Source organism: Abramis brama (genome assembly GCF_963993115.1).
Source record: "Abramis brama genome assembly, chromosome: 20".
Taxonomy (NCBI): domain Eukaryota; kingdom Metazoa; phylum Chordata; class Actinopteri; order Cypriniformes; family Leuciscidae; genus Abramis; species Abramis brama.
The window spans coordinates 24705050-24732934 of record NC_139982.1 but is presented as its reverse complement, the minus strand read 5'-3'; the positions used below and the strand labels follow the sequence as shown (position 1 = coordinate 24732934).

Here is a 27885-nt window from a genome sequence, read left to right as displayed (position 1 = left end):
TCTGTCCAACACAATAAAACTCATCAATGGCTTCTGTAGAGTGAGGGAAGATCGGCATAATGGTGTTACTCTCCTTCACACACTCATAGCTTTTGAGGGTTAAGAACAAGTCTGATGAAAACAGAACAAACTCAAAATATTCCCATATTTGACTTGAATGAAACTTTAAAAGAAAGTTTGTTTGAAAACCCAAAGATATTCCAGTGTTTATTTGTGCATTTGCGGGAGCATTAGCATGTGTTGGCTAAGACTGTCTGACAGGCTTAGCTCCATGACCAGGTTGTTAGATGACCTGTTGGCAGAGAGGGGAAGCTTTGGCTTCATAATCCAGGGATTAAATATCCTCCATGTGTGTGTCCGCATTTCAGCCAGGGACCTTTTAAACGGACCTACAGCATAGTAATGTACGAGAAAAGCAGCAGCTCCTAGCGGTAGCTATGCTAACGCAGCCGCATTAGACAAATTGCTGCCGTGTTGTTGAAAATATCTGTGGATGACATGGAATTCAACAACATGTCATGTCTGAAGACTTCAGCTACCGACTGGAAAAATCATCACTTTAAAACATCTCAAGTTTTGTCTAAACACAGCTGTCGGAGTTGTTGTTGTAAAGGAATGCAAACTGCGCAATTAATGAAAACATGTGTGAAATTGTTACCATTTTTTTCTATTTGTTGCTTGTACAGGTGTGAATTCTCCTACACAGCTTGAAAATTTGCTATTAAAAGAGACTTTGTACAAAGAAAACCATATTTTAAACAAGACTAGAAACTGCAAGGCCTGCTTTATCACCTCCAACACGCCTTAGATAACTCAATTTGAAAAACGAACCTCGACAACTCTTCACATTTTCCAACGCTTTCTCCCTGAAGAAACATTTTGCCAGCTGGTGTGAGAGGGAAAGCTCAAGAAAGGAAATGCTTGTGGAAAAAAACACAAGGGAGAGAGCGAGAGAAAAGACAGGAAACAGATTTTTTCCTCCCTGAAATTTTGGAGGGAAAATTGGAGTCCACAGCCAAAGCCCTGTAGTGTCTGTCAGGATGAGTGACAAGAGAACAAGACGACAGTTTTGTTCTTTAAAAGGCCATTGGACGTCCCCAAGGACAGTTTTAAGAAAACCCAGCAAGCCCCTATTTCATGTCTTAGACACTGACTACATTAAAGCAAATTTCAGCCCAGTCTGAGGAAGATGTATGTTATGGAGAGAATTTGTGGAGGTGGAATCTTGCTTCTGAGGTCAAATGTGGCGGGAGTGCATTTTAATATTAGTGAATGCACAACACTGTTAAAAGAAAGATAAATATTGATACTTACTAGATTTGCAGTGCTATTATTTAGTGTAAAATACACTACCATTCAAATGTTTTGAGTCAGTAACCTATTTATTTCAAAGAAATTAGGTAATACTTTTATTCACAAAAGATGAAAGAAAAGAAAAAAGTTGTTTTAAAGTGTAATAATTCACAACAATACTTTTTTCTTTTTTTTAACAGTATTTTTGATCAAATAAATGCAGCCTTGGATAGATTAATTTTAAAAACTTTTAAAAATCTTCCCGACCACAAACTTTTCAATGGTACTGTATACAGTATGTGAAATATATGACCAATCAGTATCAGTGCTGCAAATATGTAAAAGATAAGACTAAACCCTATCCAGTGTGCAAATATATGTAAATGTAAAAACCAACTGCAATCCCATATGCAAATATTGTTGGTCACAGAATTCTGAATATTCTATACATTTTCAAACTGTAATCTTAAATTAAATTTCTTAAAGCAAAAACACAATGTATAGCCCAATGGGACCCTGAAATTGTCTACAAAAGAGTTTGAATAAAAGTTTAATACTATAGGTGTGGTCACATTTACCGCGCTGCTCGGCAAGATTTCATGGACAATTTCGTTTCAATTGGAACCAACATGTTCGGGAGCTTCGCGTAAGGCCGGAAAAGGTTTTTTGCAGATTTTGCTTGTGTTCAAGTTGGTTATTTAAAGTTCCCCTGTAGTCAATCATTTAAAACTTTAATCTTTGATCACCAAAATTACATATTTAAGCGTTTTTTCCTTGGAAAAAATTTCTTCATGCCTTAAAATAGCTTGAATGTAACTATACACCCTTGCCTCATTTAGTATACGCAGTTCTATGAATATGCAAATTAGCCCCGCCTCCACTCACTTGCACCAGCTCAGAGATCCACTCGTTGATGATCACACGTTTGTGACGTCAGAAACACCAGCAATTTCAAACCGCGTTTTTGAGACTTTCTTAAGGAGAAAATACTCAACAATGGTGTTGACTTATGAATTTGCACATGGTTTGTCTTAAAGAATATTAAAAATACCACATAGACATCATTAAAACAACATTAAATCCTTGATTTTCACCACAGGGGGACTTTAAATTTAGCCTGGTCCTACCAGACTCTCGTACATTTCATTTGTACAGAGAGTCTGGCAACTTTCCATTGACAAGCGTTAACTTCCTTGAAGGCAGGTACTCTGTTGAAGTTTGCTAACGTTTGGTCGTGACGTAACCCTACAACTCAAACTAGCACACAACCTCAACGTCATCGTTCTCAGCCAGACACTCCATTTGTTCGCTGATTGGACCGGTAAAAATTTCATAATCCTGAAGGAAAGTCCTGAAGGAAAATGAAAATTGAGCCGAAGTACGTAGGAGGGCGGAGCCAGGCTACTTTAAACTTGTCGTGCTAACCAACAGAAAGCTACTTGGTTTGAAAGTGACTGTAATTCGTAGTTTTGGCCTACCAATAAGCGGGCAACATTTAGGTAGCCCCGCCCACACTGAAATATTATTGGACTCCTCATACATATTAAAAAAGAACAAATTATATGACAAACATCACAAAGACAATTGTAAAAATCTAAAGAAAAACTACGAAAATATATGATTTCACAAGTAAACAGACAAATTGCTTGCTGCTGGAAATTTATCAGAGTAAGGAATCTTTTGTTTTACAAATATACACAAAATATATTTAAAAATAAATATTCTTATTAGAGGCCACAGACGATAATGAAGGCAACACACCTAGTTCTCTACAAAGACTAGTGCGGCTTGTCTCCTGATACCAGTACAAGCATCTCAATTGGCCGGTTTACCAAACAGGAAACCACAAACTAGCCTTTAAACAGAGGTAGGGAATGAGTGAGAGACAAAGACACAGAATGAGTAACAACTTGGAATAGAGGAAGAGAGAACTGAAGAGATTATTTTGCACCAGAACTGGGAAGTAAACCCACTGCAAGCGCTAACAGACACACACACCCGGTTACTATGGTGAGGCGCTCCACCACAGTTATGTCACCGAGATCCATATTTCCAATATAGCTTTAGTCACAGCATCCAAACCACAGAGAGAGCTTGTGATAATGACAATAGTATTGATCATCCAAACACTCGTCATCTATCTACTCTTTATGTGGGAATAAAGTCATTAGTTCATCAGCAAATAAATCTTTCATCCAAAGCCACAGATTATTCGCTTAAAGTAAAAAACAAAAAACAGAAAGCTTATTTTTAACTCATAAATGTGAAGAACTTATATATATATATATATATATATATATATATATATATATATATATATATATATATATATATATATATATATATATATATATATATATATATATATATATATATAAAGTTCTTCACATTCATGTCTTGAAATGATTATGTATTTGTTATATATATATATAAATTAGATATTGAAAGAACTTCAACATGAACTTAAACCTCATCTTTTTTGTTTTCATCTTTTGATGCCAGTAGTATTTTCAAATGACAACCCTGTTACCATGATTATATAGTAAATAATAGATAACTTCTATAAAACTTTAGCGGTCATTTTCTCAGTAATATACATTATACTAATTTTACAACCTTAAACACAAGACTTGCAATGTCAAATTTCACTAAGCCTGTTAGTGTTTCCTGAACGACCGTTTCCTGAACATTTCCTAAATGTTTCCTGAAGGCATAATTACAGTAAACTATATTAATATAGCCGGAAATGGCGCAATGTTATGGAGTCCCACACATGACATGGACAAAAAAATATATATCGTGGGCATATTCGTTCACTCATTTTAGTTAAATCGATGCCATGTCCAGATTCATTCCCTTGCATTGATTTAACTGAAGCAAGGGAATTAGTAAGTATTAGTAAGTCGTGGAAACGAATTGTTAATTTGTGGACATATTTTTGGCTCCATACGATGCAATTGATTAACACACTTTTTATCAGATATACCGTCTAAAATCATACAAAAATATACTCAGCCAAAAACTTATCAAACTGGAACAGGCACCCATTTCACAGAATGCAATCTCAAAGGTGAGCAAAAGAATTTTGCGACTTACCGACAACCATGAGTGTGAACTCAAATCCCCTCTTCACGGACTTCCTGTACACCTGGTTGGGGAGGTTGGCGAAGCCGACATAACCCTCCAGATTCCTCTGCTGGAAGAAAACACAGCTTTACTCCACATTCCACTGATTAAAGAGCAGAACGGCTCCTCCATTACTGTTATCCCTCTCAAAACAGAGCTCAAGAAGACTTCAGAGGAAAGATATTAAAGGCTATGCTAATATTAACATTAGTTACAGTGGATAATGCCTTAGCACAGTCAAACTCTTAAACTAACATGCAGGGATACCACAACAAAGGAGACCATGGAGTTTTGCTAATTTGAGGATGAGTAAACATATCTGCGTTAAGCTTGCCTAAACACAACTTTTGGAAACCAAGAGGCTGGGGGAAAGGGAGGACACATGGGATCTCGTGACAAACGTCTGTTTCACATGCTCATTTACGCTTCGTATCAAATCCATCATGAACTCAATGTCGTCATGGAGGCAGTGAATTTCGCTCCAGATCACAGCCAGCGCCTTGTCCAGATGCAAGTTCTCCTTCACAATCTTCTCCATCCCTTTCTCTCCGTCGCTTTCGTTCTCTTGTAATCTCATGCTCTCGGAAGCACAGCGCTGAAGCGCACGCTAGGCGAGGCAAACACAATTGATCGCTCTGCTATGGCTCCGCTGAGCTTCTCATGCATGGTAGGCCAATGGAAAACTAACTAGTAGGGGCCATGCTGATCATTTAGAGAGGCAGATAGCTTGAACGGGGAGGGCGTCGATCACCAGGGAGAGTTAACTCTTTTTGGCCTGAATGAATGACCATGGCCACAAATTTATTTATCAGAACTAAGCCAATAGACTCTTTGGGAAATGCATGACATGGTTCATGTAAAAATGAAAATGTAACTTTTTTCATCATTCTTGCAAGAAAGAACATCATTAGGGATGCTTGTTATGTCAGTACCATATTGGTCATTGGCCGGGCCGGTACTGTTGTTATTTCCCCCTTTTTTTACATTTAGATTAACTGTGTAATCACTTGATGCTCAATCATTAAAAACGCTAATAATTTAATAACACTGTTAAATACAATATTCAGCAAAATAAGAAAATTCATTTTGTATATTATGATGTTGCAACGACAAAATTCACTTGTAGCATTTAAAAGGATTGATTTTAGATTTTCATTTAAACTAAATATATTATATGATTATATAAAAGAGCAGGTTGGCCAATGGACGATATAAGGCTGATAAATATGACACTATTTAATATTACACTATTACACTATTTAATGTAAATAACATGCATTACAAAAAATACAATGAAGATTTAATTTACATATTTACTAATTTAGAAATAATTAATTGTAAAATGAATGAATATAAAAAGTAAATCTATAAAATAAACAGATGAATGTTGTGTAGTTTGAATGTAATCTGGACGTATTACATTCGCAATGCTGTCATTATCATGCATCGCTTCACTGCCATTCATAAATCCTCTCCCGTGGCCTCATGGGATAGTAAAGTGTCCTTCGTATGTACACTTCAGAATCTCGCCTGAAGTAGTAGGTCATCCGGGTACTTTTTGCCTACTCTTTTTTGAGTACTGTGCATTCGGACATACTTCTTTTTTGTCACATACTGTTTTATTCACCTACTATAAAGTATGTGATTTCAGATGCAGCCTTAGATTTTAAAGATTACACTCACATCAGCGTTCAGGAGATGGCGTTCTTAGTGCTGTCAAAATAAGAGTCCTGTCAATGTCAAAATAAAAGCTGCTTCTGATACTTTACAGCCAAACAGAAAAACGTATCAGTCGATGTTGATAATTAAAAAAATGCAAAATAACCATTTTTACATAATTAAATAATAGAAAAATTATAATAGCAATTTAGAGGTTATCAGCCATTACATAATTATCAGAAAATAATCAAACATGCATCAGTAAATAATCATCAGACGTAATTTTAATATCGGTGAAAAATCATACAGCTTTGGAACGACATTCATAAATAAATGCTGACAGAATTGTTTTGTGTCAATATATCAGACAATGTATCAGAATGGATTTGATACGAAACCTCTGACAGTTTATGGACACTCGCATCCCAAAATGCGACTGCATCTTCTTCAAATCTATATAATTCATACACCAGTCTATAAATAGCCATGCGCTGTGAACAGCTCAGGGCATTTTCCATGCTTTCGCTCTTGAAGCGCTCTTACGTAACTGTAAGATTGATGTCATTGCCCCAACATGGCAAACAACACAACATCTGACCAGAAGAGAGAATCAAATCATTGATTATTGAACCCCTATCAATGTTAGTATCCACAGATTGAAGGATGCATATCATTATTGAACCTCTATCCATGTTAGTATCCACTTTAGATTGAAGGATGCATATAGCGTAGGTGGGAAAAAAAGTGTGGGTGTTCACAAGCTTAATATTCAGAATAGGTTAATTTGTGCAATTCATTCATCCTTTGAAGGATGTATAACATGATATGAGGACCCTAAATATAGTGGGCCCAAAAGGCACTTGGAGTATTAAAATGTATAAACGTCAAAGCACTAGATAACAAAATACCAAACATATCGCTGGCATCTGCAAACTAGGCCTTTTCTCGTAACTAACTTCACTTTCCTGAGCACTTATTTTTACACAAATGGCCCCATGTTGATTTTAAGTAGATTTATGAAGTCAGTTTCCTTCAAGTTCACACAGAAATGATCATGATATATGCTCAGTGACAGTTTTTGGCTGCTCTTCTCTCTCTCTAACCCTATTGAAATGCATCTCCACTCACTGCTCTCCACAAGGGAGCTGGGCATCACACTTAGAGCCTGTCATTCTCATTTGCTTCTCCAAACAGCTATTAACACACATCAGCCCAACTATTTACTCAACAAAAAAACCCACATTTGTATGCATTTGGAATCACAATCGTATGTCTTGAGGTCAATGAACAATGGTATTCAACATATTCAAAGTATTATTACATATGTATGGTCTGACACAACAGCAATTTAGGTTCACTTTTAAAATTGGTGATTCACAACTTCACAAATGCCTACAGCATGGTATGGCAATATGGAAATTGTTTTTGACCTGATCATGTTATAAGATATTGTACCATGTACTGAAAATGTAGATTCTGATTAGTTTGTTTCTTAGTTCTTGCATGGTTTGGATGAAAGTACAATGTTTCACTGCATGAGCTAAAGCGAATGTGGCATAATTTACTTTAACAATAATACACAAGAACCAGTGAGCTTTTGATCAAGTAAACCCAGATTATGGTAAGCTATTTTAACATTTAATTATATTATTTTTTTTTTTTTTACATTAATAGTACTTATTTTTAATTAACTAAAAGTAATCTAATAGTGACTACAATTGTTTTCATAAACTAGAACTAGATATAATATTATTACTCCTTTACCTTAATAAATATTTGCCATTGAATTCTATGGGGATCTGTGGTAGACATCAACAATTCGCTGCCAACTAATAAGTATTCCAACTGTTGTTGTGAAAAATCGCATTTTTACAAGTACTACTAATTGTTGATACATTAACCAAAAATCACCACAGATATGTTACCTGTAACAAAGAAATTATTTGCCACTATTTGTATGGTGATAAACAGTAAGTGAATAAAATGTTGTATGTAATGATAGAGTTATAGTTACTAATTGAATACTGGATAACATAGGCAAATGTATGAGTGTCCATTGAATAGATATTGGTGAAATTAATTGTATCAAAAATAGATGCTAGTTAGTTTTAAGTACAATAAATGTGAATACGGCTTGCCATAACAGACAGATGATTAAGGGACAGTCACACTAGGAATCAATTGGCCCACCACCATGCAATTCCATGAATCAATGAAACAGATGTGGTTTAAATGTATTTTCTGGACAGATTTAGATAAATGTATGAATATTGTACTCACTGCAACGCTGGAAACAGCTGAGTCGGGTCTCTCGATCATCGTCCTGTGACAACACCCACTCTGAATCCCAATAGATCAGGCATAAAAAGATGAGTCGACTCAGAAACGGTCGAGTGCAGAAGCGATGATGAACCCTTACGGCTGCTTCTGAATTGGATTAAATAAATGGATTTTTATGGGAGGTAAACGTGCACAGGACAAAAACAAGCATGCGAGCATCGGCCGGGGAAAAATGTTACAATGCTGCGAGCATGAAAGGCGATTGTCCTCCTCCTAGAGAATTCAACCCCTATTGGTCAGCGTATGGCCGCTTGTAGTGATGTCATAGAATTCCGCCCACTCTCGCATTTCATTGGCTCACTGGATTGTACAATGAATTGTGGTATTTGTAGTGGCAGGCACGTGGACGCAGGAAAAAGATGCGGCATATGTATGCGCAATACAAAAAGATTTTAAAAACAAATTATGTCAGCATCGAGATCTCAGACAGGAAAAGAAAAAATGGGAAATACTTTTAATTTTCTACAGATACGGGAGAGAGTATATTATTTGGCGTTTATGATCTGTAATGATGTAGGCTACATGTGCCCTCTAGTGAAATATTTTAATAGCCTAGTAGTTGTGGTTGTGATGTATCCCAATTAATATTATTGATTATAGGATATTCTATTTCCTTTAGAAAATGAATGTTGAAATGTTTGATAACCTTTGTTCATAAAATAGACCTTATCAAATTAAAAGATATTTGCAGGATGCTTTTTAGGAAGTTTGCTTGGAGACAACACTGGCATCAATGGAAATAAATAAATCCAAGGCTTTTTTTTACTCAAAATATGTTTTTACTTAAACTGCTTGTATTTCATGCAGTAAAAGTGAACGGTGACTGGGGCTGCATTATGCCTGATCTGCTTTTGGGTTCCCCAGACAGAAACAGACAAACAGGTTTGGAATGTCACAAGGCTGAGGAAATTATCTTAATTTCACAACTCACTTAAATAACATTACTTAGCGGGGATCTTGGTATAGTATGCTGGAAGTCTGAACAGGAATAAAAATCCTCCCGTAGACCTGAAAATCATTGAAGTGCCTGGGCCATCCATCAGAAAAGAGGGAAAGGAAAAAGAAACCAAAGCTGCTACACCTTTTCAGTTTTGTGATTCGTAATTAGGAGAAAGGTGCAGTCACATTTGTGAAATTTCGGTGAAATTACTTGAAGTTTCAATAATTTTCAACGAAATTGCTTATTTTGTGGATTCCAACTGAAATGACTGGAATTCACCTGTGAAAATTTGCTTAAACTACAACAAATTTTACAGCACCTCAACTTTGTTATAGGTGAAGATGTTATCTGTTTTTTGTGAGGTAAGGAATACTAATTCTGGGTTGAAGCCTCTTTTATTTCTAGTGAGAATACTCAACAATTTATGAGCACTGTTGATTCCTCACACATTTAAGCTAAGCTATGGTGTACAACAGTCTTCAGTCTCGTACAGCATCCCATATTTTAACGATTCAAAAAAGCTGAATAATTGTGACCATCTGAGATTTCGGTATAGATAAAGGTTGGGATCAAAATTTTCAGGAGCATTACAGAACACTGTGAATGTGTATTAGCACCGTTTGTAGTTTGCTTTTGGCAACTGATAGAGGTTTTGGACCTGGAACGTCAGTGACGTCAGATTTAACAAGCGGATTGAGACACAAATGTTTTAAAGTGAAGATACACATTTTTAATTGGGGTAGTCAAGAGATGTTAATGTCAACAATGTTTTACATTGATTTATATGGAACATATGTGTTCCCATGCATTTTGTAGAGAAGTCTTGTATAACCTATTATATATATAAATGGTTGATTTTTCATTTTGCTCGTATCTCGCTGTGATAGATTGATTCTAGGAGACTTTAATATTCATATTTGCTGTCCATCTAAACCTTTGGTGAAATAGTTTTTATGTCTTACTGAATCTTTTAATCCGTCACAATCAGTCTTTAGCCTTACTCATAAATTGGGGCACACTTTGGATTTGGTGTTGTCACATGGTTTTCCCGTAACAAATCTGAGAGTAGTTGATACTGCTATTTCAGACCATCTGCCAATTGTGTTTGAATCTGTCTGTTTTTCCCACTTCGACTCGCACTCAGTCTGTGAGTTACTCTCATTTCATCCAACCTTCCACAGCCATCTTATTTTCCGAGTACTATCAAGCCAACCTTGCGGATGCTGTCCCCTTTGACAAATTAAACACCGAAGAGATGGAGGTTTTTACTAAAACCTGCTCCATTTCTTTAGACTCTGTTGCTCCCCTTAAGCCCAGGAAAGCTCAGAGAAAAGGCCCCGCCCAGCCTTGTTTAAATGATTTTACTCGCTCTCTTAGACAAGAGTGTCGTAAGGCAGAGCGGAAGTGGAAAAGAGATAAACTCCAAGTTTCATATGAATGTTTAACTGCTTATAATTAGTTACCAAAAGTCAGTGAAAGAGGTCAAATCTAAATTCCTCTCAAAACTCATCACAGAAAATGCAAATCGTCCGAGAATGCTGTTTAAGACAATTGATTCAGTGCTAAAACCCTTACCAGCTCCTTCTCTTGTTCCATCTCAGGAAACTGCTTTGTTGAAGGTCAGCAATGACCTTTTGCAAATCCTTGATACCGGTTCGCACGCAGTGCTTGTCTTGTTGGATTTAAGCGCTGCTATTGATACAATCACTAGTATCTTGTTGCATCGGTTGGAAAAGTTGTGGGTATTCAGGGTGTCATCTTGCAGATGTTGGCCTCTTATCTCAAAGGCCTTGATTTTAGGCCCATCTAGGTCCTCATCTCTTTTTAATTTAGATTCTATCCCCGTCAGTGTTCAACCTCATGTAAGGAATCTTGGTGTTACATTGGATTCGGCACTAAATTTTGAAAAACAAATCAGTTCAGTGGTAAAGGGTAGTTTCTTTCATTTGAGATTGATTGCGAGAGTAAAACAGTTTTTGTCTCCAAAAGACTTGGAGACTGTAATCCATGCCTTCATTACATCACGTCTGGACTACTGTAATTCCCTCTTGGCCTGCCTCAAACTACAATCTCTCGCCTGCAAATTGTCCAAAATGCTGCAGCGAGACTTCCTACCGGTACAAAAAAGAGAGATCACATTTCTCCTATTTTAGCGATTTTACATTGGCTTCCTGTTAAGTTCAGAATCGATTTTAAAATTGCTGTTTGTGTACAAGGCTCTATCTGGTGTTGCACCAAATTACATATGTGACCTTCTGATTCTGTACACTCCCCAAAGAACTCTTAGGTCTTGTAATCAGTTGCTTTTAACTGTCCCACCAAGGGCCTTCTCTGCTGCAGCACTTTAACTATGGAACAGTCTGCCCTTCGCTGTGTAGTCTGCTCCTTCATTAGCCAGTTTTAAATCGTCTCTTAAATTAATTTTGTACATGAATATGAACACATCAAGTGAGTCTGACACCAGGTAATCTCTGTGCATTTTAATATTAATTTGCATAGATAGAGCATAAAAAAAGCAACAGGTTTAACATTCAGTATCTTGCAGTATTGATCAGGAGATGCAAAAATGTATAAGAAAGGACAGTTGTATAACAGTATTATTTTGTGCAGAGGTGTTGCATTTCCATTTCTGAATCTGCTGCCCCATTACAGAAACTTCTTTATCCAAGCCTCGTCTGGTTTCACACAGAATTCGGTTTTACGTGTCATAACCCTAAGGGGAAAAAAGTTCATATTACACATTTTTTGTCATAGCTTACACAAAATATTTTTTATCATTTGTCTTCAATTTAAAATGATCATATGACAATTTTTCTAAATTATAGACTATATTTTAGAGAGTTTAATATAGGCCTACTTACACAACGCCTGCAACAGGACAATGCGAACTTGTCCTCAGAGCACTCACAATTTTTTGGGGCGGTATTTGGAAGTCGATAAAATCAAAGCAACACCTCCCAGGTACTGCAGCATGAGCTGTTGATGAGATAAAAGGTATATCTCTAAATATATATATATATATATATATATATATATATATATATATATACATATACAGTATATATATATATATATATATATATATATATATATATATATATATATATTTGTTTTAGGAGAGAACTGGACAATATTCAAACCTCAAAAATACATAATATTAATGTGTTGATAAACGTCCTTCAAAATAAAGGTCCTTAGTATTTTTTTATGTTAATTTGCAGAATCTTCAGATCAGCCTATCTGTGTCTGCTTCCAGGGGCAATTTCTTCATTATGTGATTGGACGATGCACCACCAAAGTGTGAAAGGGACTTTTTCAATCACATTCGCATTCAACCACAGTTACGCTGACACTGTTGTTGTACCTCTGGATATAGTCCAATCAGCGTCAAGTCACGTTCTGTGGAGTACCGCCTCTTTTTGGGCGATTTCACTCTGTCAATCGCCCAGAGTGTTCCAACAAAGATATTTTTTTTCGAACTGCAGGCACGGCAATGCATTCTCTATAGGTTTTTTTTTTTTTTTTTAATTTTCAAAATTATAGAATTTGATATCAAGTTCTTGACACATTTCTTTTACACATTTTAACATTTGGTAAGTATAACTTAAACAACAATAATTTGGAAAAAAGAAAAAAAAAGAAAAGAAGGAGGAAGCTTCTCCGCCGAAGCAGTGTGAGTCAAGTCAGTCGTGATCCGCTGCTGTTTTCCGGGGAGTTTGAATCACATGACACGAGCGTGCGCCGGATCGAACGGCTGTCAATCACAAGAGGCTGATCAATCAGCTGCATTAGAACATCACATGACGTCACGTCATAGTGTATTTGTTAGCAGTTAAATCTGAGCAGTATTAACTAGTGAAATAAATGGTGAATAAATGTCTGAAATATAAAACACCCTGCTGGAAAATCCAGTTTATGATGGCAGGCCTATCTGTGTTGCAATGTTCCAAAAAACCAGCCTGACCACATGTGAAGTTAAGTGAAGTTGTGAAGTTAAAATGGAGAAATTTTTGCAGTATTGGAGATGATGAAAGTACAACCCCATTATGATACAAAGTTCCACGCCATTGGCAACAAGGCAACATTTGAAGAGTTGTGCACAATTCAGAGCTATTTAAATATGACCTAAGTTTATATCTAAAGGCATTTCCTGAGGAGGGCTATCAGTGTCACTTTCCTGATGATTTTCCATCTAGACATGCTCATAAACGAATAAAACCTCTAGACAATGAGAATCAGAAGAGAAAAAACATGCATTACGTAATCAGATTACTTTTTGATGTTATGAGTAAAAAAACGCATTACAATAACATGCATTACGAAATCAGATTACTTTTTGATCTAACAAGTAAAATAATGTATTACAAGTGTCATACATTATGTAATCACATGACTTTTTTCGATGTCAATGAAAATTACATTCTAATAATACAAGTACATTTATTTACAGTAAAAAAAGTCACTGCAGATTAAGTTTTTAAGTTTTAAATTTCAAAAACAATATTCACATTATAATTATGAATTGTAGCTGAAATACAGCAATTGATGCATGACGTCCACTACAGTGGACATGTGATTAATCAGAGTTTTCTCTCAATCTAAAATCAAAACTTGGAAAATTTTACTGTGATATGACTCATTAGATATTGCTTGATGCTGCAATATTTTTTTTACCTACAAGAGTCTCATAGGATAGAAGGAATGGGTGGATATTCCGGAGCAACTTGGCATGTCTGACTGACCCTTGGCCATCTTGGTTTGGAGGGGGAAAAAATCGAAACACAAAGGCTTGCCACTTGGTTGCAATTTATAGGATGATGCACCAGGGTCCAATGAAGAGGCTGATGTGCAACTTTGCCATAAAAACCTGTGCAAACCAGGTGCACGTCGAGCTACGGCGGAGGGGTCGGAGAGGGGTTCGCGGCGACGCAGAGGGGTCTGCGGGGGTACGCCGTCGATTCGACGCAGAAGCATAAAACAGGCTTCAGTTTTAATAGGTTTTTAGCTACAACATAGTTACTTACAGCTATATGACATTTTCTTAAATAGTTCATATTTTGCAAATATTTTACACCGGACCAAATTCTTAATAAATAAAAGTTTAAAAAAATATAATATATATATTTATTCTTGCTTGACTTTATTTATATATGTGACCTTGAAGTAATCCAAAAGGAATCAGATTACATTACTTTCATATTGTGGTACTTGGATTACGTTACTGAATACTTTTTTTATGAAGTAATTTGTAACGGAATACATTTTTAAAGTAACCCTCCCAAGCCTGCAAACCATCTCTGACTAATGCATAGTGTTTTGTAGATTTTGTCGCTGTAGTTTAAGTATCCAAGCAACACAACAACATTTAACGTATTAACCGATAGGGGGCGCAAAATCAAATGTTAATGCAAGAGTTACATTTAAATGCATTCTCTCTATAGGTTCCGGGAGGGCTCGCACTGCTTATGTAACCTTCACTTGTGCAGCGATTGGTGGAAACAAATATAGCCTACCTATATTAATAATATTTAAGCTTAAGTGACATCCAATAATTTCCTCGGTGCATAACTTACATTCCACGGACATATTCTCCATCTGTAAATGTTAGAAAGTCATGCAAATATTTTGCTGTCATGAGTGGACGAGCCTTCTCCAGGCTAAACTTCCGTGAACGAGCGCCACCACGAGCATGCGTGCCGAACAGACGGAGCGCAGTAGCGCAATAATTCAGACTAAAATATACATTAACACTAAATTATAAATATATTTTGCTAAAATATTTGTTGTTGAATATTTATTGTTGTTGGTGAACATAAACGTGCTAAAGAATTTCAAACCTACAAGTTGATTTTTATTATATCAGTTTTGTTTTTATTTATTTTCATTTTAAGTTTAGTAAATTTAACTACTTCTTTAAAAAGCATTATTTTGTTTTTATATTTGTAATGTTGCAATGTTAGAATGTAATGTGATTTGACCCCTTTTTTGGATAGACTGCTTAGATATACTGCAAGGCTACATTCACTATGTTTGTTTTCATAGCCTTCAATATGATCATTGTTTGTAGGACAATATTGATCAGGATTTGAAAAAAAAAAAAAAAAGTTTAATAAAATTTTTATTATTCAAAGAGAAAATAAATGTAAATACTGAGATTATGCCATACATCGACGTTTATCCACAAAATTCTGATTTCTTTGGCAATTGGCTATTGCCCAACCCTACCTTATGGCATGATTTAAATGCTGAATTTTAAATTTTTAGCAGTAGGCTAATGATTACGACATTATTATCACGGTAAAATGGTTATTTAACAATTAGCCTACATTCAGTCCTGCATTAATAATTCAGTTTGTTTGCACCCTCCCCCAATTTTGTTTAGCACCAGTCGCCACTGTCTGCTTCACATTTTGAAACGCTTTCAAACGTGATGCTGTCACGTAACTGTATGTAGTAGTGATATGTGACACCAATTTCTCATGAACCTCCGTCCCACGAAACACGTGATCAACAAAAAACGAACCCTGCGTCTCAATGTCCATACTATCCATCCTAAACAGTATGTGAGATTAGAATAAGTGTGTTCCAAAGCATAGTATGTTGAAAAGAAGATGCCAGAAGTCCCCGGATGGTCTACTCTTTCCGGTGAATTTTCGAAGTGTTGATCCCATAGACAGTAAAAGAAATGGACACAGCGACCCCATAGACTTCAACGGAGAAAAGTGAAGTCAATTAGAAGCACTCACTTCCTGATGGCTGAGCGTACTGCGCAGACTCAAACTGAGCTTGACGACGTAGTAGATGTGACGTGAGCAACCTGTCTGTCTTCTAGTAGCTGTGCCAAGAGAAATCTACGGGGCCATAACGTAAGATACAAGGTAATGGAGCCTTTTATACATTGTCGTGTTTCTTTAGAAATAAACAATGGACAAATAGAGTCTTTAAAACGCCTCAGATGTAAAGTTATTCGCTGTCAAAGTGACGCCAAAATGGAATGCTAACAGCAGGTGATGGCTTGCTAACCAATGGCGGCCCCCAGGGAAGGTACGCTTTCCGGGTGCTGGATTACCCCCTTGGTTGATCCGTGCACATTCTAAAAGCTAATATTGCCCACAACCCACTGCGCTTTGGAGTAGGAACTACAAACATGAGTAAAAAGTGTTTAAAAACTACACAACATGGTGGACCGACGGTGAGAGGTTTAGATAAAGGTTTGAGTGCCTAATCAAAGTTTAACCTGATACAAAACTATTTATTTAATATGCAATGTTAGTTTCACTTCCTGTCTCCTGAGATACCTTCATCTGATTGATTTTTGAAGGGCAGCAAAGAAGTATCCTTTGCTGCCTTTGATATCCCACAACCCTCCATTCTGTGACAGTTGAGCTAGAAAAATAAAGATGGCGTCTGAAAGTTGCGACTGGTCATCAGTTTGTGTGTAAATGTACATTTTTGATCAATGTTTTCCATGATGTCATTGTTAGCGAGAAATCACTATTGTAGTCATTAAATATTCACTTAGTTTTCACCAAAGCTCGATCTTATTTTGCTGTGGATCATTAAGTCTGTCCGAAATCAGTTTTGTGAGGAACCTTCGTGCGCAAACGCTGTTGCGAGGCAACAAGTCAGCTGCCTACGTTTTCGGATGCAGGCCTGGTCACAGGGACTGAAACAAAAACACACAATACAGAGCATACATGTAACAGATGCGAGATAGAAACTCAAATGTGTGGTTAGATCTTCTTCAAAGCCTACACGGATAATCACATTTACTATATTGGCTTAATGCGTTTTGCAAGAAGAGATTGAGAGGTGATAAAATGCTTGTGACACATGTTTACATGATAGTTCACAGTACAGTTTTTTTGCTGATTTCTATCTTCATACAGCATATATTCTCTGGCTTTGTGGGCATTATTGTCCGACTCCGGGTCGAAATGAACACTGCTACTGAGAGTTTCTGTTTTGATATTATCAGATGAGATTGTCCTGACTAAGCGCTAGCTTGTGAGGCTCCGCCCTCTTGCATTTAAAGGGATACACACTAAAACGGCATGTTTTTCTGAGCCCCAAAAAGTGACAATTTAAACATGCTGTTAAATATTATCTGTTGGGTATTTTGAGCTAAAACTTCACATAAACACTCTGAGGACATCAGAGACTTATTTTACATCTTGTGAAAAGGTGCATAATAGGTGCCCTTTAAAAGACATGAAAATTTAGTTCGGATGCACTGGTGGCCCGATTGAACACGTGAATATACTGTCATGTCCCGACTCCTAAACGCTAGAGTCTAGTATAGCCGCCTGCAGCGCTTGATGCTTGCTTTGTGCAAAACAATTTTGAGAGAGAAAGAGAGAGATGACGAGAGAGAGATGACGCAGCACCGCTGAACACTCACGCTGTTTGTAAAGCCCTTGTGCAGCCCTACTTTCTATGTATAACAGTTCTATCTAATAACGTGTTAGACAGATCGTAAACTAATTAACACGGAGAGCCACTGTGTGTGGCTCTGTCTGGCGTTCTCAGCACCGTCAAAATAAAGGTCCGCCGCACAGTCAAAATAAAAGTCACAACAACAAGCATGCATGCTTAAGTCACTTGAGAGTTCCTACTGGCAGTCCAAATGTAACCAGGAAAATGTTCCTAAGGGAACCCCCTGATGGCTAGTTCCTAGAACTAAGTTTCTATTTCTACACTAATATAGTCCACTTGAAGGAGCTGATGAAAACTCGTACAAAACGGTTGTACACTCATTATTGTGGTGCATTGTGGGATTGAATGAGTGCACTCGATAACGTCCACTACGGTTTCGGACACCACTACAAATGGCTTTCCCCTCAAATAGTGCCCTATTTAAGGGTATAGGGCCATTTCGGACACAGCCATTGACTATTGCATTGCACTATGAACGGAGTAAAGTTAAAGGACAAATCCAGTGAAAAATGAACCTGGGGTTAATTAACACATGGTTACCGAGTCGATCGTTCCCTGCGATGCGTTTTCATGAAAATCGAATGTATAGAGTTTTATCTTTAAAAACAGATTAGCTCATAACACTAGTATATGGGGCACAGAGTAAGTAAAAGTAAATCGCTAGTTAATACCACTAACAATGCTCAAAATAGCCTCACACTAACACGGTAACATAATGAAGGTCCATACATGCAAACCGAAGCATTGAGAACTTTGTAAGTGTACAGACAGTTTAATAAGAAGATACTTTATAAAGATAGTACATTACGCGTTTACATGCAGGAGCCATCTTGGAAAACAGTCTCGACTAATCGAGTCACGAACGGCGTGCTAAGTGAGCTGGTTGATAGGAATTACGTTTGTGAAATCTAACGTAGCACGGCGTTCGTGACTCGATTAGTCGAGACTGTTTTCCAAGATGGATCCTGCATGTAAACGCGTAATGTACTGTCTTTATAAAGTATCTTCTTATTAAACTGTCTGTACACTTACAAAGTTCTCAATGCTTCGGTTTGCATGTATGGACCTTCATTATGTTACCGTGTTAGTGTGAGGCTATTTTGAGCATTGTTAGTGGTATTAACTAGCGATTTACTTTTACTTACTCTGTGCCCCATATACTAGTGTTATGAGCTAATCTGTTTTTAAAGATAAAACTCTTTACATTCGATTTTCATGAAAACGCATCGCAGGGAACGATCGACTCGGTAACCATGTGTTAATTACCCCTAGGTTCATTTTTCACTGGATTTGTCCTTTAAGTCTCTGTTAAACTGCCACCTTGTCATTATTAGTTACCTGTAACATTACAGAATTTATTAATTAACATATTGTTAATTAGCATGACATATTGTTAACATAAAGTCAATATAGACTAAGCCTTAATACATTATCCTATTCATTTCCTGAATCCTCAGCTTCTGGTGATGTCCCCACCAATTTCAAAATCAAACCTAGTTCAGTGTGGTGGTGGATAGGTGGAGGTGCATCTCTCTTTGGCAGGATGGGAGGAAGCACTGCTGGGATGATCTTGGATTTGGAGGGTTGAAATGTTGAGGTGGGCTGGAGATTGGTGGAGTGAGATGTCGGGATGGTATTTGGGAGCTGTGAAGGTGGGTCAGTGTGGAGGGGTAAGACCATGATTGTGGTGAGCGTTGCTTCTGTTGTCACCCCACCTCTGTTAATGAGGAGATAGGAAAAAATATCTTTAGTAAAAATAAAAAAAGAGTGGTTTAGAAGCATAAACAGCCTAATTGTGGCTACATATGTTGAATTTTCAGTGGCAAAACTCACATTTTTCTTGTTATCCCTTTATCTGGTTTCACACAAAATTGGCTTTTAGGGGTTGTGACCCTGAGGGAAATAAAATTACATTTGAAATGTTTGTTTAAAAGTGCTGCCATAATATACAGGTTAAAAAATATATGGGTTATACTTTACTTTAAGGTGTCTTTGTTACAGTGTAACTCCACATTTAAGTACTAAGTCTTCTTATTACAGTTTTTCTGAATTGCTAAAACACATTTCTTGAAACCATCACTCACTTTCTCACAACCTTGAACACAAAACCAAATTTTCAAACCACATTCAGAGAACCTCTGACTGGCAAAATCAAACAATTGCCTCAAAACCATTTTACAGTTTTTTTGGATTGCTTACACACTAAAATTAAAAGTAGTACACTATTAGCAAAACCTTACACTCAAGAAGCAAAACATCAGCCCATATTTGCACAACTATAAGCACATTGTCAACCTCACACTTGTTGCAAAACTCTACACACAGTGATTTGCAAAACACTAAACATACATTACACACAAAAATCTATCATGAAGTCACTTCCTTGCAATACCAAAGCACTGACTGTCAAATTACCGCACCGTCCAACCAATTGGTTCAACACAGTCATCAGGTGTGCAAACACTTGTTTGCTTAATTGTAGACACACCAATCAGGTGTATAAGCACTATAAAAAGCAGCAGGTGAGTTCATCGGTCTTCAAGCACAATGGAAAGAGTCAGAGAAAGAGTAAGACGAGGAGGAGAACGAGGAGGAGGACAAGGAGGAAGGGGAGGAAGAGGAATCAACAGAGGAAGAGGAAGAGATGGAGGCCATGCTGGAGGAAGAGGAAGAGGAAGACAAGAAGGTGCTCAAAGAGGACCGAATCTGACAAATGAGATCCGCGCAACACTGGTTGACCACGTTGTCCACCACGGCCTGACGCTGAGGGAGGCTGGACTGCGAGTACAGCCAAATCTAAGCCGATACACAGTGGCAAGTGTGATAAGAACATTTCGACTGGAAAATAGGTATTGTAAAAATATCATCATATCAAAAACATCTGCACTGTTTCAGTAACTGCTTACAGTACTGTATTCTATGCACTATCAGCACTTCTGTTACCTTTTCCTGTGAAATTACTGTACTATTGTATACTGGTTTTTTTTCTACATAGGATTGAGGGTCAGGAACGACAAGGGGAAGGCCTCCTATGTTCACAGAACAGCAAGAGAGGGAGATAGTAAACATGGTTTTGGCCAACAATGCTATAACACTCAATCAGCTCCAAGCTAACATTGTCAATAACCACGCCAGTTTCAACGATATCCATCAGGTCTCAACATCAACACTGGCACGCATCCTAAAAAAAAAACATATTCAAATGAAGCAAATTTATCGAGTGCCTTTCGAGCGCAATTCCGAAAGGGTGAAACGACTGCGGCATGATTATGCAGAGGTATGTATTCACTTTAGCAGTGTGATCTTGCATACTGTCTCATAATCTTTTACTGTACTGTAATATGTATACTAGATCTACACTGAACTACACAATTTTTCCTGACACTGTTCTTCAGAGAGTTTTACGAATGGATGGAGAGGAGATCCAGCATGAGTTCATTTACGTAGATGAGGCTGGGTTCCACCTGACGAGAACACGAAGGAGGGGAAGAAACATCATTGGCCACAGGGCTATAGTCAATGTCCCAGGGCAACGTGGGGGTAATATAACACTCTGTGCAGCCATTACACAGAATGGGGTCCTCCACCGCCATGCCCATATGGGCCCTTACAACACAGCACTCATACTTACATTCTTGGACCAATTGCACAACATAACAGCAGCAAATCAAATCGATCATATGCAATTCATTGTTGTCTGGGACAATGTGTCTTTCCACCGCTCTGCTCTGGTTCAGAACTGGTTTCAGCAACATCCACATTTCACCGTCCTATATCTTCCACCATACTCTCCATTCCTCAACCCTATAGAAGAGTTTTTCTCGGCATGGCGGTGGAAGGTATATGATCTCCGTCTCCAGGCTGAGGTACCCCTCATCCAAGCCATGGAGGAGGCCTGTGACCAGATGGAGGTAGCAGCAATGCAAGGATGGATTCGTCATTCAAGACGTTTCTTTCCAAGGTGTCTTGCTAATGACAACATTGCCTGCGATATTGATGAAATTCTCTGGCCAGATCCAGCTAGGCGAAGAGACAATGTCTAGTATTTATTATTTTATTTTATTTTATTTTTTTTATTATTATTTTTTTTACAGTAAACTTACAGTACAATACGTAAAGTGACATTTTGTTACAGTATTATGAATCTCCATGTCAACATTTTGGGCGTGTTGAGAAATAAATGAGTTTCTTCAGTCTGCAACATTGGTCTTGTGTAGTGTTTGGTGAATTTACATTATATTTGTACTTTGTTGATGGTAGCCTACTCTAATAATAGGGAAGTAGAAGTGCTAAAAGTGTTTTAGGTTTATCACAGCAGAGTGTAACTCGTGCAAACAGAGTATAGTAATGTGAAACGTGTGTGTTTCATATGGTAACAAAGTGTGGTTTTTAAACAGAAGTGTATAGTTTTTACAAGAGTGTTTAATTATGCAAAGGATCTGTAGTGTTTTGCTAATTGGGTGTGTGGTTGTGCTAATTGTGTGTAGTGTTTTGAAAATCGCGCTTAAGCAATCCAAAAAAACTGTATCTGTGCTCAAATCAAACAATGCTTTCAGATCATAAACACAGCAAGTCAATATTATAAACACTACACATCAAAAAAATGGAGAACACAAAATCCAAAGCATGCAGTTACAGAGAAAAAAGTATATTGTAACAAAGTGAACAAATTTTACAATTACGTAAAAAAGTATAGTAATGACAACTTACAGTAGTAAGGTGAATAACTTGTTTACTGTCTGCACTGCAAGTATAGTATTGTACTGAATATTGTATAGTATTGAATATATTCAATCTGTAATAAAAAGAGTGCATGAGATGTGTGAAACAGTAAACAGTGTTTAACTACCTGAACTTGTTTAATGTTTTACAGAAAGAGTGACTGATTTGACAAATTAGTTTAGGCTATTGAAAATGATTGGTTCAGAGAATGGGGTTTAGTGTTTTAGCAATTCAGAAAAACTGTAATTAACAACATGTACTTACTATATAATTAGGGCTAGGGTTAAGGTTTGGTTTAAGGTTAGCTGCATGTAATTATGCATAATTTATTATTGCTACTACAGTAAGTGTATGTAACATATGTAACAAAGGCAAGTTAAAATAAAGTGTTACCAAATTATGTTATATGGAATTAGAAATTAAACAACACCTTTCAGAAACTGGAAGAGCTTGAGCTGTTGGCGAGATAACATGTTATATTAGTCAGCAGAATCCTTGAGAGATTATTCAACAAATACTCAAATAGAAGACTAAACGGTAACACTTTACAATACGGGTGCACTAATAAGCATTAATTCATGCTTAACTAATGCACAGATAATCATGTGTTAATGTATGACTCATGAAGAACTAAACCATTAATTAATGATTACTGCATCAGTAACTAATAAAGATTCTAAATGATCAATAGATTAAGTAATATATGAATTGTTATTAATTAAATGTGTCATAATGTATTTATTCCTTAATAACTTATTTTATTAATGCGTTAATTACCACAGTTGGTCAAAGCAATGTACTTCAACTTCCAGTTGTCTGCTTTAATTAATCATTAACTAATGATTTGCAAATGTATCATTATATTAGGACTTTACTTGTTGAGGCACATGACTATTAACTAATTGTTAAGTAATATGCCATTTTGGTTTTGACATCCACACTAAGCCATGGATTTCAATTTCCAAACATGTACAAACAAGATTTCACTGAGTCCGATGAACCTTGTTGTTCATGGCACTGGACTATGTCAGGTTAAGCTTGAGGTCGTGAAACACTGAGAACATGCGGTCGAGCTCTGCTATTTCATAACACTGTGTCTAGACTGGACAAAGACAATAGAACGTCCATTATAGTCAGTGATACTACACTGGATGCGACGCGACACTACACGACTATAATAAGGGGTCCACTGAAGGCAAGTTGTAAATTAGAACCCAAGTGCAGTTTATTGTAAACAAAACAAGAAACAAAAACATGACGTGGCATGAACACAAAAACCGTGGCATGAACTTGAACCTACTCAACAGCAGTTACAGGAAACAATACTTGACAAAGACACATGGCAAACAAGAGGGCTTAAATACACACAAGACTAATGACTAGACAAGGGACACCTGTGAACAATGAAACAATGAACCAATGACAACATGACACAGACTAGGGAACACATGGCAGGATCACATGACTTACAAGGGTCACATGACAGACAAGGAAACAAGACATGACACAGAAACATGACAAGAACAAACCCAAAATCGTGACGACGACAAAACCCAGACAGTAAACCGATGCCACACCAAGGTTATTATAGTTGTGCATTTTTAAATTAGTTTTTATTTTAATATCATTTTCAAATTTCCTATAAATTTCAGTTTAGTTTTAGTTAGTTTCATTAATGGTTTTGTTAGTTTTAGTTTAGTTTTTATTTTGTGAACACATTAGTTAACAGAACATTTCCAGTTAAAGACATTTAATTTCAGCAAAGTTTAATGTTTGCAGTTTACATTAACTCTTGTGAAAACCTCTCAATAATAAAAATTAAATAATTGTTTGAGGATGAACAAAGAACCAAACAAATGCAACTAAAAAGTAAAAATTATATAATAATATTAAAAATAAAATCTTGTTAAACGTGGTGTATAAGAAAAAGAAAAAGATATATGCGTATGATTATTATGATTATTCTTTAAGGTTATTTCAATTATTAATCCTTTCAAACATTATTCTTGTATTGATCCATTTATGCTTTCTCTATTGTATCGTTTAAAATCATATAATCATATACACATATTCAAATGTTCTCTTCAGACCAGACATTTAGTATACTTCTACTCTGACAAATATACGTCTATTTCTGGGCTATAGACATGCTATTTGTTTTTTCCGTTTTCTGCTCAGTGTGGTATCTTGTCTAATATGTGTGGTATAGGCCTATCTTGTTTAGGCTTGTTTCACATGAGATTGTTATCTTATACCTGGAATTAAGGTACAGCTGTATTTGCATGAGGTGGAAATACTTATTTGGGCCTTTCTGCTTCTAAGGGCTGGTTCACACAGAAAAAGCGGTTTCAAAGCGGTTTTGCTTTGAAAAACGGAAAAAAGAGACGCGGGCACAGTGGGGAAAAAGCGCAAGGTCTCGATACGTGTCTTTTAAAAGTTGAACTTATTTTAACTTGAGTGCCGTGTTTTTAGAGCGTCGTGTCATGCACGTGATGCTGCAGAAGACGCGAGACTCAAGCGCAACGGTCATACATTGAGAAATAAAGTAGCACAGTGGAAAAAAGTGATTTTCCGGTAGGCTTATTTAGGAGAGCTTATTAATTACGAAAACGATTATTTATTTCTGCGAATTATTATTTTGTTTCAGTTTTCAGTAACTGTTGTTGGTTTCGTTTAGTTTTAGTTTTTCATTAATGTTGAAATTTCTATTTTATTTCAGTTTACGAAAATGTTTTTTTGACCAATAGTTTTAGTCTTAGTTTCAGTTTTCGTTTACGAAAATAACCTCGTGCCACACTCTATTTCTGACGTACTCAGAGCTCTTGTGCTAGTTCTGTTACGAAGGACAAATGGACTTGCGATGGTCTGTCATGTCCAGTGTAGACAGCTGGTCTCGTCCAGTTTAAACACAGTGTAACAGCGGTCAGGAGTTCAGATTCTGGTGTGCTGATATTTGTGTGCAGCCCAGCTCACCCATCCTTCAAACACATTCTTTGACATTACATTCACTGCATGTGCAAACTGTCAAAACCCATAAATGGCATATTACTTAACAATTAGTTAATAGTCATGTGCCTCAACAAGTAAAGTCATAACATAATGATACATTTGCAAATCATTAGTTAATGATTAATTAAAGCAGACAACTGGAAGTTGAAGTACATTGCTTTGACCAACTGTGGTAATTAACGCATTAATTTACACTTTTAGTTAATAAAATAAGTTATTAAGGAATTAATACATGATGACACATTTAATTAATAACAATTCATATATTACTTAATCTATTAATCATTTAGAATCTTTATTAGTTGCTGATGCAGTAATCATTAATTAATGGTTTAGTTCTTCATGAGTCATACATTAATTATCTGTGCATTAGTTAGTGCACCCTTATTGTAAAGTGTTACCGACTAAACTATAGCTGTGCAATATATTCTGTGGAACAACAGTTTCGGATTGTATCCGAGTGTTAAAATATGTGTTAGATTCACCATATTTTGAAACATTATTTTTATTCCTCAGGTTTTAAATACAGAGTAAGTGATAGTTAACCAACATTTTCACAAAGATCCAGCTAAAATATGTTTGTGATAGATATGAATATGGAGCCTGAAATGCTTTCCAGCCTAAAATGTGACAGAGACAGACACTCACCAGCTGAGGTAAGATGCAGAGCACAGCACAGTGTCAGAAACATTAATAAAGTCTTCGTGAAGGTCTTCATTCTCCTGGTATGATACACCTCAACAGAAGAATATGTGGTGAATTGCCAGCAGAAATAGAGATGGTGAATTAGATTTTGAGTTGGAAGAACCTCCTTGTTGATTCTCTGGACCAATAACACAATCTTTTTCAATTCTTTAACAACAACTTGTCTCTGAACCCTCTTCCTCCTAAGTTGGTACTAACGTTCTTAAGGGCCGCTCAGTGCATTTCACACAGGAAATACCATATTTCTGTCTCCTTCGTAGGTGCTTTAAAATTGGCTTAGTGCTCTACTGGCGAACCAGACTACTGTTCATTCCTTAGCGTCTGTTTGGATCATGCAAGTGAAAATACACGCTCTTGGAATTCCTTTTATCATAACTGAAACATTTGGCAACTCTATGAGAAACACTTTGGCTTGTGTGATAACCTATAAAAGTTATTTTCAGAACTGTGCGGGTATTACCATTAAAAACCAGAAGAAAGTCTTTTATCCTTGATATAATATTATTTATGTCATCTAAAGCTCAGGAGCTGCTGGAAAAGGGTAGGGGGTGGAGTAAACGTTTTTTAGTTAGTTGCAGCCAATGAGAATGTGTTTCTCTATCAGTGTGTGTCCTTGCAGCACCTCATACTAAGACATCAGCCAAGTTAACAGGTGAAATATAGAGTAGAGTACTATTCAAAATAGAGTAGTATACTAGTATGGAGCATGGTGAATGTGATTTCACCAAGTAGAACAATATTCCAAGCAACCAATCAGATTCGAGGGATAGGTTTAAAGTTAAGTTTAGGCTTACAACCAGGGTTAGGGGCTTCTACACCATTCTTATTCACCTATATCTTTTCCCTCTTATTTTAGAGATAAGTGATGGGTAGGGTTAGATTTAGTCTCGCGTAGCCAGACCTTCAGACTGATGGCAGAAGGTCTGGACTCTTATCGCAGCTTTTCTTGGCCAAGGACCGCCCAAGAGGACATTTGACTGACATGTAACGCAACCAATCACAGTTCGTTTTGTTCCGCGTCATGTTTAGAGGCGTGACAGTATAATGCTGATGTCCCTACAATAACAGGGCATCTAATAAATTATTCATTCAAGAACGTTGTGCAAGTTTACTGCAACAATGGAGCCGTGAACTTCACATACTTTTGAAAATCCAGCGTTTAGTTGATCCTGATAAGCGCTGCATTTGTTTCCAGGCGGACTGTTAAAGAACGCGACACACACGTCTCCCAGACATCCTGTAGAATTCAACCAATCAGATTACGACTTTGAAACTTCTGAAGTGTTTCCAGAAAAGTGTGCCATATGCATCAGACGTTCTGCCAACGGTCCATGGGCTTGACGTCTGAGGCTGAGACTAGGTTAGATTTAGGGGTGGGATAGAGATGGACTATGTTTTTGGAAGAACTGAGTCCAGCGAGTGAATTTAAAGGGGGGATGGAGTTCCAGTTAAAAATGTCGATGATTTCCATGTTTTATCCATCTAATAGCCTCCAATTTCATACATAAATATAGTGGGATTTTCTGCATCTATGGTTTAAAAATCTAAAATATGTCCCCAACTAGTGTTCCCCCAGTGAATCTCGGCCATTTCCACCACTGTATATATATATATAGAGAGAGAGAGGCCTGGTGATTGAAATGATCTGATGTAGG

At 36.8% G+C, this 27885-nt stretch overlaps 2 protein-coding genes across 6 annotated transcripts in view; both read right to left on the bottom strand.

Moving 5' to 3' along the window:
• Positions 1-8656, bottom strand: part of septin15 (septin 15) — a 30176-nt gene extending 21520 nt beyond the window's left edge. Inside the window, exons 1-2 of one of the 4 annotated variants that reach the window (XM_084094814.1) lie at positions 8359-8656; positions 4390-4486 (exon numbers count right to left, since the gene is read on the bottom strand). In XM_084094814.1, the coding sequence (XP_083950940.1) occupies positions 4390-4486; positions 8359-8397 (136 nt within the window). In that variant the 5' untranslated portion in view covers positions 8398-8656. Of the gene's footprint in view, positions 1-4389; positions 4490-4843; positions 5105-8358 lie in introns of those variants that run through there. The other 3 variants (XM_084094813.1, XM_084094811.1, XM_084094812.1) reach the window with 3 other exon arrangements.
• Positions 8657-11823: 3167 nt separating this feature from the next.
• On the bottom strand, positions 11824-26553 carry LOC311071212 (uncharacterized protein). 2 transcript variants are annotated; one of them, XM_084095440.1, is made up of 6 exons: positions 26174-26553; positions 22947-22971; positions 19628-19687; positions 19288-19511; positions 12220-12334; positions 11824-12071 (listed from the first exon to the last, which is right to left on the bottom strand). In XM_084095440.1, the coding sequence occupies exons 1-6, from the start codon at positions 26241-26243 to the stop codon at positions 12005-12007; spliced, it is 561 nt and encodes a 186-aa protein (XP_083951566.1). In that variant the 5' UTR covers positions 26244-26553; the 3' UTR covers positions 11824-12004. The 2 variants fall into 2 exon arrangements, 1 of the variants encoding a protein (XP_083951566.1); XR_014603792.1 differs by lacking the exon at positions 22947-22971 and having other exon boundaries at positions 26174-26188.
• Positions 26554-27885: the final 1332 nt, after the last annotated feature.

What these genes read in the sequence shown, in the direction of transcription:
- LOC311071212 (XM_084095440.1), bottom strand. Translation starts at nt 26,243, where the DNA reads ATGAAGACCTTCACGAAGACTTTATTAATGTTTCTGACACTGTGCTGT. An exon ending in GCTCTTCCAGTTTCTGAAAG is followed by an intron (nt 19,688 to 22,946) that starts GTGTTGTTTAAT and finishes TATTTCCCTCAG; the next exon opens with GGTCACAACCCCTAAAAGCC. An exon ending in CCACCACCACACTGAACTAG is followed by an intron (nt 12,335 to 19,287) that starts GTTTGATTTTGA and finishes TCTCATCAACAG; the next exon opens with CTCATGCTGCAGTACCTGGG.